The 16,092-nt window shown below is 52.2% G+C and overlaps 1 protein-coding gene across 2 annotated transcripts in view; it reads right to left on the reverse strand.

The window, feature by feature from the left end:
* The window catches only part of Creb3l1 (cAMP responsive element binding protein 3 like 1), a 38,911-nt gene that overhangs the window by 10,651 nt on the left and 12,168 nt on the right, over window positions 1-16,092 (reverse strand). For both annotated transcript variants that reach the window (XM_070032479.1, XM_070032478.1), the window contains exons 2-4: window positions 5,793-6,021; window positions 1,958-2,136; window positions 654-732 (exon numbers count right to left, since the gene is read on the reverse strand). In XM_070032479.1, the coding sequence (XP_069888580.1) occupies window positions 654-732; window positions 1,958-2,136; window positions 5,793-6,021 (487 nt within the window). The remainder of the gene's footprint in view (window positions 1-653; window positions 733-1,957; window positions 2,137-5,792; window positions 6,022-16,092) is intronic.

The following is a 16,092-nucleotide window of genomic DNA, read 5'->3' on the forward strand; positions in this document are numbered from 1 at the left end:
AGGTATATGAAAGAGGTGCCTGGAGTCCAGGCTCAACCGAGGACCAGGAGCTCAGACGCTGGGAGGGCCGCTAGATTGGAAAGCTTCCCTTATCGGTTCCCTTTACGGCCAACTCCAAATAACTCTTGTGTCTCCTTCTCTTGTCTGGTCTGCAAATGAGCTCACAGAACTACCCTGGGTTGCTGCTGTGTAATTAATTGGTGGTTTGCCCGTGATGATCCTGGAAACTCTTTAGTCTACTGTCTTTCTGCTTTCTTAGTGCCTCAGACTAGATGATGCTGTCCAGTAGGTTCTAGTTCAATGATGAATAGGTGATTAGATGGGTGGACAGAGGGATGATCTAGATGGATAATGGATGGATGGATGAGTGCGTAGATGATGGATGGTTGGTTGGATGGCTAAACAGTGGATGATGGATGGCTAATGGACTATTGAGTGGGCTTCAGCTAATGAACGGACATCAGGAGGGTGAGAGAATGTAGATACAATAATGGTAGTCACAGATGCAGTAAGGGGGCACTCGATACAGAAGAGGGAGCATGAGTGGATGGAGAGTAGGTGGGGGAGGATATCTGGTTCAGAAGTCAGGACTCTGAAGGACACTAGTGGGCTAGACCAATAGTGGAGGAGAAGAGAGCCCTGGACACACTCACCTGGTGTCACTTTAAGGAACTGGTTCACCTCCTGGGGCTCTGCTTTGATCACTGGCAGTTGAGTCATGTCTCCTGGAGCCTGGAAAAGAGACAGCTCCAGCTCCATCCACTGCCCCTCCAGTCTACCTCCCTCCCAGAGGCTGGTGTTTCTGCCCTATAGTCAGGGAGGTAACTGGGCTTGGGGGTGCTGGGTGCAGCAAGAGGAGAAGAGAGGTAAAGCCTCATGCTTGGAAAAGCCAAGCTACACTCAAGAGGAGAAAATGCGGCCAAGTAGTACAGTTCAGAACTTAAGCTCAGAGGAGGAGGTTTTCTATGGCCTCTAAGACCAGGCCTCCTAGTGGAGGCTGACCCTGGACTAATGGTGAAGGTCACTTTGGTGTTGCTATGTGGATGCCATGAGGATCTGAGGTGCTGTCTGGCACACAGTAGCTGACCAATGAGTGGAAACAGTAGATAAAAGGAGGGATTACTTGGTGGGAGACTCCGAGAAAGTCTCTAGAAACTAGGGTTTGAAATGAGTGTTGGTCTAGAATCCTGGCAGAGAAGTTGAGGCAAGGAGATGGCTTAGTGGGTTTTAAGCAAGGGACTGATGGCATCAGATTTCTTTCTGGGTGGGGACAGTATTGTGGATGGAATTTGGGGCCTCTCCCTTCTAGGCAAGTGTCCTAGGGCTTGAGCCACATCTCCCTGTCTTTTTGTTTTGTTTCTAGTTTGTTTTCCAGATAGGGGTCTTACTCTGTGTGTGTGTGTGTGTGTGTGTGTGTGTGTGTGTGTGTGTGTGTGTGTGTGTGTGTGTGTGTGTGTGTGTGTGTGTGTGTGTGTGTGTGTGTGTATGTGTGTGTGTTGGGCCTTCAACTGAGTGCCTGGAATCTATCTCTAAGCTTTGACATCCAAAGCTAGTGCTCTACTACTTGTGTCACAACTCCACTTCTGTTTTTTGTTTTTTTTTTTGTAACATCATTTTTGTATTTGCATGTTGTATTCCCCTTCCTTTCTTAAAATCCTGAAGCTCTGAGAAAAGGAAATGGCTGGGGCCAGCTCCATCTCTGAGATCCTAACTGGCCCTCCAATGCCCAGCCCTTCCTGGTGCCATCTTACTCTTAAGCAGAAGCAGCCAGCTCACCCTGAAGGCGCCGCAGTTTGTATCCATTGTAGAAAGGCAAAGGGCAACCAGCAGGGAGGCAGAGGCCTGGCCTGGTACTTCTAACCCTCAGCCCTGAGGTTGGCATTGTTCCCCTGTTCACAGAGCTGCACGGCCCACCCCAGCCCTCCCCCCTCGGCTCCTACCTGAGTCCCAGGCTCACCTGGTGGGGGATGGGCAGCCTGGACAAGGGGCTGAGGCCCAGCAGAGGGGTGGTGGTCATAGCAGCAGCAGCCATGGCTGAGGAGGCGGCCAGAGGGTCCATAGGCAGCTCTGGGTTCTGCTCCTGTTTCACCATGATTGCCAGTTTGTGACCCAGTGCCCAAGCACCATGCTCCACGTCTGTGGAAAAAGGCAGTAACCCAGGCTCAGGGGACTCTGAGCACACAGCTCAGGCCCCCTCCTGCTTGCTGGCAGCTGATCTGGAAAGGATTATGGAGAGGTGCTAGAGTACACCTGAAGGTGGAAAGGAGAGATGGGGACCCTGGTGAGGTGGAAGGGCAGTCTGGGCAGAAGCAGGAGAGGTGAGGGTGTCTTCTACATTGCTAAATGTATAGGGACTGGGCTGGGACGCTGGACATGGACCTTCCAGCCTGGCTGTGTGACCTCAAGCAAGTTGGTGATGCTGGACAAGAAGCAAATGTTCAACAAATGGCAGCCAGTGTGAAGATAGGTATTGTTATTCCATAAACATCTGCTGTCCCAGGTGCTGGGGATCCAGTATGGAAGGGAACACTCAGGGGTGTGGAAGATGGAGTCAGAGAGGCCAGGGGAGTGGCTGTGGTGTTGTATACCTGCAATCCCCGCGCTCCAGAGGCTAAGGTGGGAGGAGGGCACCATGAAAGCTAGCTGAGGCTCTACAACAAACGCTGTCTTTAAAAAATAAAACATAGGAGCCGGCACCAGTGGCTCACGCCTGTAATCCTAGCTACTCAGGAGGCTGAGATCTGAGGATCCCGCTTCAAAGCCAGCCAGGGCAGGAAAGGCCCTGAGACTCTTATCTCCAATTAACCACCAGGAAACTGGAAATGGCACTGTAGCTCAAATGGTAGAGCACTAGCCTTGAGCTGAAGAGCTGAGGGACAGCGCCCAGCCCCAGAGTTCAAGCCCCATGACCAGCCCAGCAACAATAACAACAAAACCCATAACCCTCTCCCCCCCAAAAAACCCCCAAAACCAAAACAAACAAATAAACAAAAAAGCAGAGAAAGGGAGAGAGAACCAGCAGGCAGCATGCTGGCATGGCCTTGGACCTGGCCTGGAACTGTGACTTTACCCAAAGGTAAGGATGTTTTCTTTTTTCTTTCGGTATGTTATTGGAGATAAGAGTCTCATGGACTTTTCTGTCCAGACTGGCTTCGAACCCCAAGCCTCAGATCTCAGTCTCCTAAGTAGCTAGGATTACACACATGGGCCACAAGCGCCTGGCTCCAGGGATGGAATTTGAACATGCACAAATTCATAATTTTAGAAGAGATCCTTCTGTCTGTGAAGGAGAAGATGGAGGCAGGGAGACCTGCCACCAGAGGCTGTTAAAAGAAATAGTCCAGGCAAGAGAGGATGACGCCTGAACAAAGGCAGACAGCAGGGATGGAGAGGAGAAACTTAGTAGAGATCAGTTTAGAAGGACACAGCCAGAGCTACTGGCTGTGGGGCCCTGGGAGACATGTGGAGGACGGGATGGGGAGGGTGCTCAAGGGTCCCCAGGGCAGAGTTCACTTCTACCCACCTAGTAGGTCCTCTGGCCTCCCCAGGATTACAGGGCTCTCTGGCACCATCCTTTTCTGTGGATGCTTACAGCCTTCCACCCCACCCCCTGCCCATGCTAGCCCTCCCTGCCTGGATGAAGAGAAGCGGCAGTGAGTGGCTGCTGGACACAGCAGGCTGGGGAGGTCTGGAGGAGGCTCTGGGGCTCACTGGGGCGAGAGAGAGGTCAGTGATTCCTCTGATCCCACCTCAGAGGCCAGGCCGCACCCTACTAGAAGCCTGAGTGCCAAGGGCTAGAGGCTACCCTCATGTCCCAGAATGCCCACAATTTCCCCAAATTATAGGGCCAGGCTGCTGGCCTCCGGGAAGCTGCCCCTGTGAAGGGCCACAGACAAATTGCTTTAAAAATAGAAATGGGGCGGGGCGCCAGTGGCACATGCCTGTAATCCTAACTACTCAGGAGGCTGAGATCTGAGGATTGTGGTTTGAAGCCAACCCAGGCAGAAAAGTTCCCATGAGACTTTTATCTCCAATAAACTACTCAAAAAAGCTAGAAGTGGCACCCTGGCTCAAGTGGAGAGTGCTAGCCTTGAGCACAAAGAGGCTCAGGGACAGCACCCAGGCCCTGAGTTCAAGTCCCAGGACTGGCAAAAAAAAAGAACTGGCGTGGCTAAAGAGGTTCTGGAGTAGCTTAGTGGAGTGGATGAAGAACCTCCCAGAGGGCCAGAGGAGGGTTACACTCCACACCCAAGCCTTTCCCCAGCTCAGGGCTAAAGATCTAGAAGCTTCGCTGAGGCCAGTGCTCAGTAAGCAGCTGGGACCTTGGCAGCCACAAACCCTGGAGACACATAAAAATCTATTATGGTAGGGGTGCCAGTCTTGCTCAACAACAAGCTCTGGGACCTTCAAGGCTAACTCAGATTCCTGCACACAGCATGTCTAAGACCCTGATGCTCACTTAGTGGTCAGCAACTACTGTTTTCCATTTAACAGAAGAAAGAATTAAGAAACTCATTCAAAACCAGGTGGTGGTGGCTGGCGCCTATAATCCTAGCCACTTAGGAGGGTGAGATCTGAAGATCTGGGCTCGGAGCCAGCCCAGGCAGAAAAGTTCTTGAGACTCTCATCTCCAATTAAAAAGTCAGAAGTGGAGCTGTAGCTCAAATGGTTGAGTACTAGCCTTGAGAAGAAGGCTCAGGGATAGTTCCTAGGCCCTGAGTTCAAGCCCTAGGACCAACACACACACACACACACACACACACACACACACACACACACACACACACACACACACACACACACACACACACACCAACATTTCTCCTTCCTCCCTCCCTCCCTCCCTCCCTCTCTTTCTCTTTCTCTCTCTCTCTCTCTCTCTCTCTCTCTCTCTCTCTCTCTCTCTCTCTCTCTCTCTCTCTCTCTCTCTTTCTTTCTTTCTTGTCCTGGGCATTGTCCCTGAGTCTCTCTATGCTCAAGGCTAGCCACTCTACTACTTGAGCCACAGCACCACATCTGGCTTTTTTCTATGTACGTGGTACTAAGGAATCGAACCTAGGGCTTCATGCATGCTAGACAAGCATTCTACCACTTAGCCACATTCCCAGCCCGCACCTCCAGAATTGCTTGGAAATCTGATTCCACAGGGCTAGGCTTTTTATTTTTCACCTGTCTCTTGCCTGGTGCTGGTGAATCAAGCCTGTAATCCCAGCTATTCAGGAAGCTGAGATCTGAGGATCATGGTTCCAAGTTAGCCTGGGCAGGAAAGTCCATGAGATTCTTATCTCAATTAATCATCAGAGAACGGGAAGTAGAACTGTGGCTCAAAGTGGTAGAGCACTAGCCTAGAGCAAAAGAGCTTAGGGGCTGTGCCCAGGTCCTGAGTTCAAGCCCCACAAATGACAAAAAAAAAAAAAAAAAAAGGGTCTCTCTCTTATCTCAGGCTGACCGGGAAACCCTGCTCAGCCTCCAGAGAGCTGAGATTATAGGCATGTCCCAACCACACTTAGCCAGTGGATGCCTTGCATTTCTAATGGCTCCCTGCTGATGGTCTGAGAATCACACTTTGTGAATGACTTTTTTTTTTTTTTAACCTGAATTAGCAAAACAACCTGCTTTTGAGAAGTGGCTCAGAGATCCAAAAGGTAGGGAAGTGGGCGGCCCTGAGGGTTATGGGTGGCTCCCTTGGGAGTCCTAGGCTCCCTCTTGTCCCTTAGAAGTGTCCACCCTCCTGGGTCTTCTGGGCCTGTGGTGCCCCTGGGCCTGCTCTGCCCCCAGGCCCTCCCACTTACCATGGGTGGTGTCCTCCATCTTAACGGGCACTAGGGGGCTCTGAGGCGCAGAATCCCCGCTCAGGGAGTAGCTGTGCTCCGCCTGGATGCCTGGCGTGGGGGAGTCCAGTTCCATGTCCAGCAGAGGGCTCTTCTCACCCAGCACAGGGTCATCAAAGAAACTGCTGAACAGGTCATTCGAGAAGTCCTCCATGTTTTCCACGAAGTGGTCCAGGTGCTCTGGAAAGTGCTGGAAAGGGGAGGAATGGAGGAGAGGGGTTCAGTGTGGTCACCTCTTCATTCCTGTTCCCCTACCATTGTCTACTGTCCCCTCCTCATTGTCAACTGAGGGAAAGCAAAGAAAGGGGTGACATTGTCCAAAAAGAATTGTCCTCTTTACCTGACTTAAGAAATGGGACAACAACCTTAATAATAACAATAAATATGTATATATACATATATATACATATACACACACATATGTATTGTTGGCTGTGGGGCTTGAACTCTGGGCCTGGGCGCTGTCCCTCAGCTCTTCAGCTCAAGGCTAGCGCTCTACCATTTGAACTACAGTGCCACTTCTGGTTTTCTGTTTGTGTGGTGCTAAGGAATTTATCCCAGGGCCTCATACATGTGAGTCAAGCACTCTACCACTGAGCCACCTCCCAGCCCCAATTATATCTTTTTAAAAAGAAAAAAAAATTGTACGGTCACCATGCATCTATCTCCCCACCAGCATCAGGCTCTGGTCATTTTTTTTCTTTTCTTTTTTTCTTTTTCTTTTCTTTCGTGTGTGTGTGTGTGTGTGTGTGTGTGTGTGTGTGTGTGTGTGTGTGTGTGTGTGTGTGTGTTGGAACTGGGGCTTGAACTCAGGGCCGTGGCTCTGTCTCTTAGCTTTTTGTTTTCTTTTTTCCTCTCAAGGTTGGCACTCTACCACTTGAGCCACAGGGCCACTTGTGGCCTTTTTCTGATTAGATGGAGATAAAGAGTCTTACAGACTTTCCTGTCCAGATCGGCTTCACTCCATGATCCTCAGATCTCAGCCTCCTGAGTAGCTAGGATTACAGGTGTAAGCCACCTTGCGCCTGGCAGCTCTGGTCCTTTCTATGGTCAGCATTAGCACAGTTACCTCTGCTACCCCCTCTGCCCTCACAAGTATCAACTCAAGTGAGCCCTGCAAAGACTCCCAGGCCCCAGTGACAGGATCCCAGGAGCTGGTCACATTGTACCTAGCTTTAGTGTGTGTCCCAAGCCCCTCTCACCACCTGCCTAAGATGAAGTGAAGACTAAGAGAAGAACTATCCCTAATGGTAAGCACATATCCCAAGGGGAGTATTAATGGCATGGTGTTATCTTTACTTTCTGATTTTTTTTTTTTGCCAGTCTTGGCTTCAACTCGGCTTGGGCACTGTCCATGCTCTACCACCTGAGCCACAGCACCACTTCCTGCTTTTTTGAGTAGCTTATTGGAAGTAAGAGTCTCATGGAGTTTCCTGCCTGGGATAGCTTTGAGCCATGATCCTCAGATCTCAGCCTCCTTAGTAGCTAGGGTTACAGGCATGAGCCACTAGTGCCACAGCATCACTTCTGGTTTTCTGGTGGTTTATTGGACCTAAGAGTCTCATGGACTTTCCTGCCCAGGTTGGCTTTGAACCACAATCCTCAGATCTCAGCTTCCTGAGTAGCTAGGATTACAGGTGTGAACTACTGGAGCCCAGCTTGATTTTTTTTTTTTTTTTTAAAGAGAAAGGATCTCTATGAAGCCAATACTGTTGTCCTGCCTGGCTTTGCATTTGTGATCGTCCTGTCTCAGTCTTCCAAGTTCTGAAATTATAGCTGAGCATCACTACACCAGGCCCAAAGCATTCTTTATGCCAAGAACTTAAGCTCTGGAGCCCGCTGCTGAGGTTCAAATCCTGTCCTACATACTTCCAGTATGACTCAGGACTCTGCAGACTGGGGGTGATGACTCATTATTGGATTATGAAATCAATTTAGTGGGTCATGACCAGAATCTTTAGAAGTCTACTTAGAAAATTTTTACTTTCACACATAACCCTTGGACATATTTATGGGGTACAGTGTGACATTCCAATACATGTGACCGAAACATATGACCACCACTCCAGGGTAATTAGCCCAGCCATCTGCTCAAACATCCATCATGTCTTTGTGATAGGAGTGTTCCAAATCCTTTCTACTAGTTTTTTTTTTCCCCCCAGAGCTGAGGACCGAACCCAGGCCCTTGCTTTCGCCAGGTGGGCAATCTTCCACTGAGCTAAACCCCCAGCCCCTCTACTAGTTATTTGGAAATACACAATTAGTTGTCAAGCACAGTTATCTTACCGTGCAGCTATAGAACATTATACCTTACTTCTTCCTCCCACAGCTCCCATGAACCATCCTCTCTCTCTACCCCCTTTTCCTCATTGCTCGTGGTGACCACATTCTACTAGACTTCCATGAGACCAACTTCTTCAGCTTCCAAAAAGGTGAAGACATGGAGGATTTACAGCCAAAGTCCAAGGAAAAAAAAACCCAAAAAACAGACTATCCACATGCCGGTGGCTCCTACCTGAGGAGCCTCCTACTCAGGAGGCTGAGATCTGAGAATCAAGGTTCAAAGCCAGCACAGTCAGAAAAATCTATGAGACTCTTATCTCTAATAAATTACCAAAAAGCTGGAAGTGGAGCTGTGGCTCAAGTGGTAAGTAGAGCACTACCCTTGAGTGTGTACACACACACAGATACACACTCAGACAAAGCTCAGGGACAGTGTCCAGGTCCTGAGTTCAAGCCCCAGGACTGGTACCAAACAACAACAACAAAAAAGAGCAAAATAAGAGTAGAACATACAAGAGTGCTTTGCCCATTTGAAGTTGAATACCCAGGGAATTTTTGTTGTTGTTGTTTTTGGGCCAGTCTTAGGGCTTGAACTCAGGGCTTAGGCATTGTCTCTTGGCTTTTACGTGTGTGTGTGTGTGTGTGTGTGTGTGTGTGTGTGTGTGTGTGTGTGTGTGTGTGTGTGTTGTAGTTGGAGATAAACTCTGAAAGACTTTTCTGTCTGAGCTGGCCTGGAATCATGATCGTTAGAGCTTATCCTTCTGAGTAGTCAGGATTACAGGCATGAAACACCAGCTTCCAGCTCTTGGTGAAACTTTTATGTCAGTTATGTGTGGCTGTGTATGCATGTATTGATATAATGATGGAAAGAGGCTCTAAGTTCAGAGCAATCTTAGGCAGAAGAGTCCATGAGACTTTATTTGCACAAATAAAAGCAGGATCTAGAAGTATGGTTCAAGTAGTAGAGTGCCAGCCAAGTAAACAAGCTAGGCTCTGAGTTCAAACCCTAGTACAGTAAACCCTAGAATCCCTGCCCCCCATTAGGAAGGTTTACAACAGTCCTTGGCATATAGTTGTTACAGAACAAATGTTACATTTTAACATTAACAAAGCATTCCAGAGGCTGACAGATACTAGGTGACGGTAAGTTACATCTTCTCTCTGGAAAGAATTTCAAATGTATAAAGCAATCTTAGAACTTTATGAATAACTGCAGGCCGGGAAGGTGGCTCAGTGGTAGAGTGCATGCCTGAGGCCCTGGGTTCGATTCCTCAGTACCACATAAGCAAAAATTAAAAAGCCGGAAGTGGTGCTGTGGCTCAAGTGGTAGAGTGTTAGCCTTGAGCTGAAGAGCTGAGGGACAGTACCTAGGCCCCACAACCGGAACCCCCCCCCACCACAAAAGAACTTTATGAATAACTGCATTTGTAATTGGAAGGGGTGGCAAGTTCCACTGGTTGCATGGGTGAGGGCTAGCTTCCTGAGATTGGACGAGAGTCACTTTCTTTCTTTTGTGGCTCTGACTAGAGGAAACAGTCTCAATTTAGCACAGATAAGCAAAGAAGCTATCTGTCTACGAATAAGATCTACGGCCACTTGGACCCATCTTTGTGGAACAGTCACCCAAGTCACTCTGTGCTGTTTCTTAAGTTCTCTGTACTTCAAGGAAAAAAACAAAAACAGTTCCTACCCCATAGGATTGTCATGAGGATCTAGTGTTGGTCAGATGCTTACTAGTCACAAGATTACGAGGATAAAATGAGTAAAGTTCTACAGAGCTCTTAGGAGAGCACCTAGTAGGAAGTGAGTGCTCAAGGGTTGTTAGTTATTAACATTATGGAAACTGCAGCCATGCCCACACTCTGGGCTTGAGTTGGAAACCAACAGAGCGAGAGGTGGCTTGGTTTTCTCCCCCAAACAAAGCAAGAGGAGAGGATCGCCCTGAGAGACTGCTGACAGGTAACCTCCCACTTCTGCTCTGCCAAAAAGCAATCATTCAACTTATTGTGTGTGTATGTGTGTGTGCGCGCGTGCGTGTGAGGGGTGCCAATCCTGAGCTGGGCTGTCCCTTAGCTTCCCCCATCCCCCAAGACTAGCACTCTGCCACTGATGCCACAATTTCACTTCTGGCTTTTTGGAGAGGTGAGTCTCATAGTCTTTTTCTGTCCAGGCTGGCTTCGAATCACAACCCTCAGATCTCAGCCTCCTGAGTAGCTAGGATTACAGGCCTGAGCCACTGGCATTGTCACTGTTATGCTTTGCCACCTTCTAAAACACTCTCACCTGTATCATTTCAGGTAATTACCCAGTGTTTAAGGACAAGCATTGATGGGGAACATGAACCAACCCCAGGGAGGCAAGCAGAGACGGGAGGTGTCCTCCCAATCCCGCATTGCCCACCCCTTCCCCAACAACCACACAGCTTTTCCTGCTTGAACTGCTGTTTCCTGCTAGATTGTGAACTCCTTGGGGGCAGGTTCACCTGCTTGGACACTCATTAAATAGGGGTGCAGGGCCAGGGTCTTGCATCCTAGAGAACAATACCACTACTGTATCAACTGTCCATCAGTGTCTGGGGTGGGGGCAGTATCAGGAGATCAGAGGCCTCAGCTAAACAAGTCTGTTGGGACAACTGCAGTTCCCAGACATTAGTGCTTTATTGGGTAACTCCTTCTCCGACCCCCCCCTCCCTGACCCCTCCTTCCTTCCATCCATCTATCCATCCAGCCAGCCAGCCAGCCAGCCATCCAGTTCAGCAGCCAGGGCCGTGCTGGCCACGCCCTCTGCAGAGCCGGGCCTGCCCAGCTGGGGGCGCCATCTCCCAACACTCCCCGTAGGACGCTTCCCAGGCTGCCGTGGGCCGGGTGCGGGGCGGGGGGGGGGGGGGGGGTCGAGGAGCAGGAGGGCCGTGAGTCAGCCGTTAAGGTATTTCTCCAGCAGCTGCTGCTCAGGCGATGATGATAAGCGTTTGCCAAGCCCCTTCCCGGGGGCCTGGGAGAGGAGAGACACTTCCTCCAGACGGGGCTGGGGTCATTGGCTCCGGGATGACGAACCAGGTACTTCTCAGAGCTACCCCGCCCCCTCCTCTTGGCGCTGCCCTCACCGGGGCCGGCTAAGGGAGCCCAGTTGGCCCCGTTTGGAGTGGGGGGAGTGAGCAGCCCCCACCCCACCTGCTAGAAGTAGCAGCCAAAGCCCAGCAGGACCTGAAGCTTCCAGCGCAGTGGGAGCCAAGCAGAAGGGGAGGGCGGCCAAGGGGCGGCGGGGGGGGGGGGGAGGGTGGGGGGGAGTGGAGGACATTCAGATGTTCTCTGCTCCGGGCTTCCTTGGGTGCTGGGTGGATGGATAGTGGGCCCGTTCCATCACGTCGAGGCTCACCTCTTCTCCCCCCGCCCCCAAGGACTCTAATCCTTGGCCTACTTCCTTCTGACACCTAGCTCTCCTAGCATCTCAGCGATGGTTTAGAGGCCCAGGGACCCGAGAGGGCTCCTGATCCATGATTTGTTAGCGAGAAAAGTGAGGTCCAGAGAGGGAAAGCCATCTACCTAAAGCCACACAGCGAACGGGTACGCCTAGAGAGGGGTTCTTGGCGGCCCTGGGGCTGCCCCAGGGTGTGTTCCCCTTGTGGTTTCTATCCTAGCTGCGGGGTACCCCCTTCCCTGGAAAGCCCACTCTAGTTCAGCCCTCCCCGGCTTCAGCCAGGCCTCTTGTCCCTCATCCCAAACTAACACACTGTTTTGGAAGGGTGGGGCGGGAAGGGCTGGGAAAGAGGCCTGCGGCCAGGCGTCCACAGACGGCCGACGCTCGCGCGCCAACCCACCGAGGTGGGTGGATGGGGTTCCACCAGGGGTGAGCGGCCTACGGGGTGTCTTTCCAGGCATCGGGGGTGGGAAGCCCGAGAAGGAAGCGTTCGGATTTGCTTCCCTCCTCATTAAAGACTTTTTCCTACAGTCGTGCCAGTATAAGCTCCCTGCCGGCGCCGGCTCCCCTGCGCTCTCCGGCTCGCACATCCGCGCCCTCCTTCCCCCCGCGCCGCCCCCCGGCCCCGGGCAGCACCGCCTCCCCGCGCCCGGGCTCAGGTGCCTGCCCTTGACGTTCAGATACGCGTCCGGGCGGTGTCCGCCCCCCGCCGCGCCGCCTGGCGCTCACAGGGTTAACCCGGCCCCTCGGGCCCGCCCCCTCCCCGGCCGGAATCCCGCTCTCTCATTGGTGAGGCCCGCGGAGCTCCTGGCCAATGGGAGGAGGCTGCGAGCCACGCCCGCGGCGGCGTGGACCGGGGTGGGGGGTGGGGTCGCCGGAGCCCGCGGAGCGGGATCGAGGCCCCTGGGAGCGTGTGTGCGTGCGTGCGTGCGTGCGTACTCTCGTGGTCCCGCCTGTTCCCCTCCACGTCTGGGGCTGAGGCCGGGATGGCCGTCCTTTGGTGTCCCGAGACCCTTCTCGGTAGCCCGGCCCCGCCCCCCGAGGAGGAGCCAATACGGAAGGAGGGTCTGCTACGCCCGCCCCCCACCCCTCCCTCCCTGGCTCGACTCCCCCCCCCCCCCCCCCGCCCTCCAGCCCCCGGGTCCTCCAACCTCCAGCCCCCTCCCTCCCCCTCCTCCAGGCCCCAGTCCTCCAGCTCGCCATCCCCCAGGCCTTCCAGCCTCCTGGCTGCTTTTCCAGCTCAGATCCTTGCTCTCTACCTCCAGTAGTCTCACCCCAGGGGCTCACTGGTGGGCTGGCAGGGTGGCTCTGTTCTTGGTAGGGAAGAGGGGAGCTCGCTGGGGCACTAATAGGGCTGGTGCCCGCCCCTCTCCGTGTCCCCTCCACTGTAATCAGCACAAATAGAGCAAAACTGGGGGGATGTAACTATCTGCTGGTGTGTGTGTATGTGTGGGGGGTCCTCCTGGAGGCAGGGCCCTGTCCTCAACCCTAGTTTCTCCACATGTGCACTCTCATCCCTGGCGCCTATGCTCCCCTGGCTCAGGCTAGCTCACTGTGCGCTGGGGAGGGGCAGGAAGGAAAGACGGGAATGGGTCCAGGCTGAGCTGTGGGTTGAGGGATAGTGGGAATCCCTGCAGTAACAGTCCTCCCAAGAGAGTGAACTTGAGATCAGGAAAGCCCTCCCACCATTTCTCCTTGCCTCCCTGGTAGGCAGGCCGCAGACACCCCTCTCCCTCAAACACAGTGACCAGCACATTCCCGGACAGTTACTTGCCTCGTGGTCACTAGCAAATTGCCCCCATGTCAGGCTGAAGGGCCACCAGTGTGTGTGTGTGTGTAGTCACAGTTAACCAAGGAGGGAAACGGAGGTCCCAGCTGTTAGCAGACCCACTTTCTAGGTATCTGAGCAGGGTTTGTCCTGAGACACCCAGTATTTATCTTCTTAGATCTGGACTCAGTCTGCCTTAAGCCAGAAAGTTACTGGACTCAGACTCAGGTCCCATTTCAAGACTCAACTTGTGTATGTTCCTCTCGGGACCCCAAAGCCTTCATGGGTTAGTATGTCCCCCAGATGCAGGACAGCTGGGCAGGGTAGAGTCCACTGAGAGCAGAAAATGGCTTTTTGGCCTCTCTGGCCCCCAGAAAGCAGGAAGTCAGCCCAGCAGGACAAGGTAAAGGCTTGGGGCTGAGGGCGCTGGACTGTTCCAATCTCTGGCCTCATTCTCTCTCCATTTCTTGCAGGCCCAGGGAAAATGGCAGCTGAGGGGTCATATTTTTTTCCTTACAGGAACTATTAACCATGTGACCTGAGTCCAGGTAAGCAGAAATGCTTGTGTGTGTGTGTGTGTGTGTGTGTGTGTGAATACATGTGGACACACACTACACAGACCTGGGCTGGGAGCATTTTCTGCATAGAAATTCTCCCTTCAGTAACAATACATATACACATATACATCTACACATGCAGGTGTCTTACACAGACACTATCCCACGTACACACCCTGACAAGTTCATATGGGGGCACAATGCAAGGCATAAACACAAGTCCAACAAGGACAGACACCAGCTCAACTATGTACACTTGTGGCTTAAAGGTAAGACACTTGTTGAGCACGTGAGAGGCCCAGGGCTCTATCCCAGAACTGCAAAAACAAAGACAGAACACAGGAAACACATTCACACACGTGTGCAGCCACCCCAGATGTAAGCTCCCTCCCCCCATGGTCAGAGCCAAAGTTTCACACAAATGCATGCAATATGTCACACCATTGCAGCACTGGCTGCCCCTCACCTTGGGCCTGAGAGGACTGAGTCTTTTGTGAGCCCCAGCGAAGGAGATATGGGAGCCGCAGGCTGGGACAGTGACAGCTGGTCCTGGACGAGGGTCATTGTGAGGAATGAGGGTTTTTTGTTTGTATGTCAATATGTGTTTGGGAAAAAGGAAAGGGACACACGCATGTGCACATACATATGCCCTGCCTTGCGGGTCACATCTGTACAGAGCAGGATCCATGCTGGGTGTGTTTTCTCTGCAGCTCCCAGCCCTGGAAGTTTAGTCCTCTAGTTTCCCCTCCTGACACTAGTCACCCTACCCTGGCCAGGCTACAAGTCCCTCCGGCTCTCAGCCAACTCTTGGCATCTTGTGAGCAGGCGGCCCCTGTGCTATGGCTCAGCTCTGGGGTCCTTGCCAGGCACTGTCTGGGCAGAAGGAAGCAATGGCAGTGAGGGCCGCCGCCCAAAGCTGGGATTAGCTATGACTGGCACCATCAAGGACACAGCAGCTCATGGTCTGCCTGTCGGAGACATTGGTCCATATGTGGTGCCCAGAAGATCCCTGTGGGACAGCTCAGGACACTGGAAACCAGGTGCCAGGGCTGGCACTTGGACCTCTGGAGAATAAGGACAAGCAATTGTATTTCATTTATCCATCACTCATACATTCGGTCAGCATTACTAAGCACCTACTGTGTGCCCAGCTCTGCAGATCCACAGCTGAGCAGGCCCCATTCCTGTTCTCTAAAGACTTTCTGACTCAGGGTGTTCCTACCCTATTTATGGAGCGAGAGATCTACATCTTCCGGCCTATTTTTTTTCTCTCCAGAGTTGCATTTAGAAGGTTCTTCTAAAACTCCTAAGGACTATGCCATTCCCCTGCTTAATATCCATCTGACTCCTGACTGCCCATAGAAGAGTCCAAGTTTCTTAGGGTGGCTTGAAATGAGCCACTCACATTGCCTCTGTCTTGAATTGTATCCAATTCTTAACATAATAGAATGCTAGGGAGGGTCTCCGTTGTTTGCTGACTGGATAGATGGACAGACTGAAGGAAGGAAGAAGGGAAGGAAGAGAGGGAGGGAGGGAGGGAGAGGGAGAGATGAAGAGAGAGGAAAGGAAGGAAGGTGTCAGAGAGATAACAATGGATGGAGCCCTTTTCTCCCATAGCAAAACTTCTGGGACTGACAGTCCTGAAATTCTGCACTGATGCCAGCCTGCTCTGATGCCAGTTTCCATTGCCTGGACTCCTTTCCCCAGCTCCTCCCTGGGTTGCATGTACCCATTCCCCTAGTTCTTTTTGTTCTTCAGCCCAGTGGAACCAGTTCCCTAGGAAGCACAGAGCCCACTCGGCGCTGGAGGAGCTGTTCCCAGGCATCAGCCTAAGGGTATATAACCAGGGCCCCCTGACCAGTCAGCTCCCATCTCCTTGGCCAGCTGGAAGACCTTCCTTGGCTGGAACCTCCCGCCCAGCTCTCGCCAGAATTCCCTCTCCTCGGCACATACAGCATTCGGCCTCTGGCTTCCTTATGGTCACAGCCTGTCTGAGTTGTCCTCAGGTTTTATTTTTGGAAGAAGTAGTATTCTCTCTCCTTATTTACTCCCTTCGTTCAGGGAAGGTGTGGGGCCTCTGGGCTCAGCTGGGGATCAGGCGATGACTCCAGTCCCTGGGGTCCTGACTTCTCCAGGCCTCCTAGGGAAGGGGGAGCCCCCAAAGATTCCCGCCTCCTTCCCCCACCCAGTGTGTGACTAATGCTCATCCTTCTTGAAGATCCACATTGATGGCCAA

The sequence above is a fragment of the Dipodomys merriami genome, unplaced genomic scaffold (assembly GCF_024711535.1).
Source record: "Dipodomys merriami isolate MVZ:Mamm:240054 unplaced genomic scaffold, mDipMer1.0.p SCAF_21, whole genome shotgun sequence".
Classification (NCBI taxonomy): domain Eukaryota; kingdom Metazoa; phylum Chordata; class Mammalia; order Rodentia; family Heteromyidae; genus Dipodomys; species Dipodomys merriami.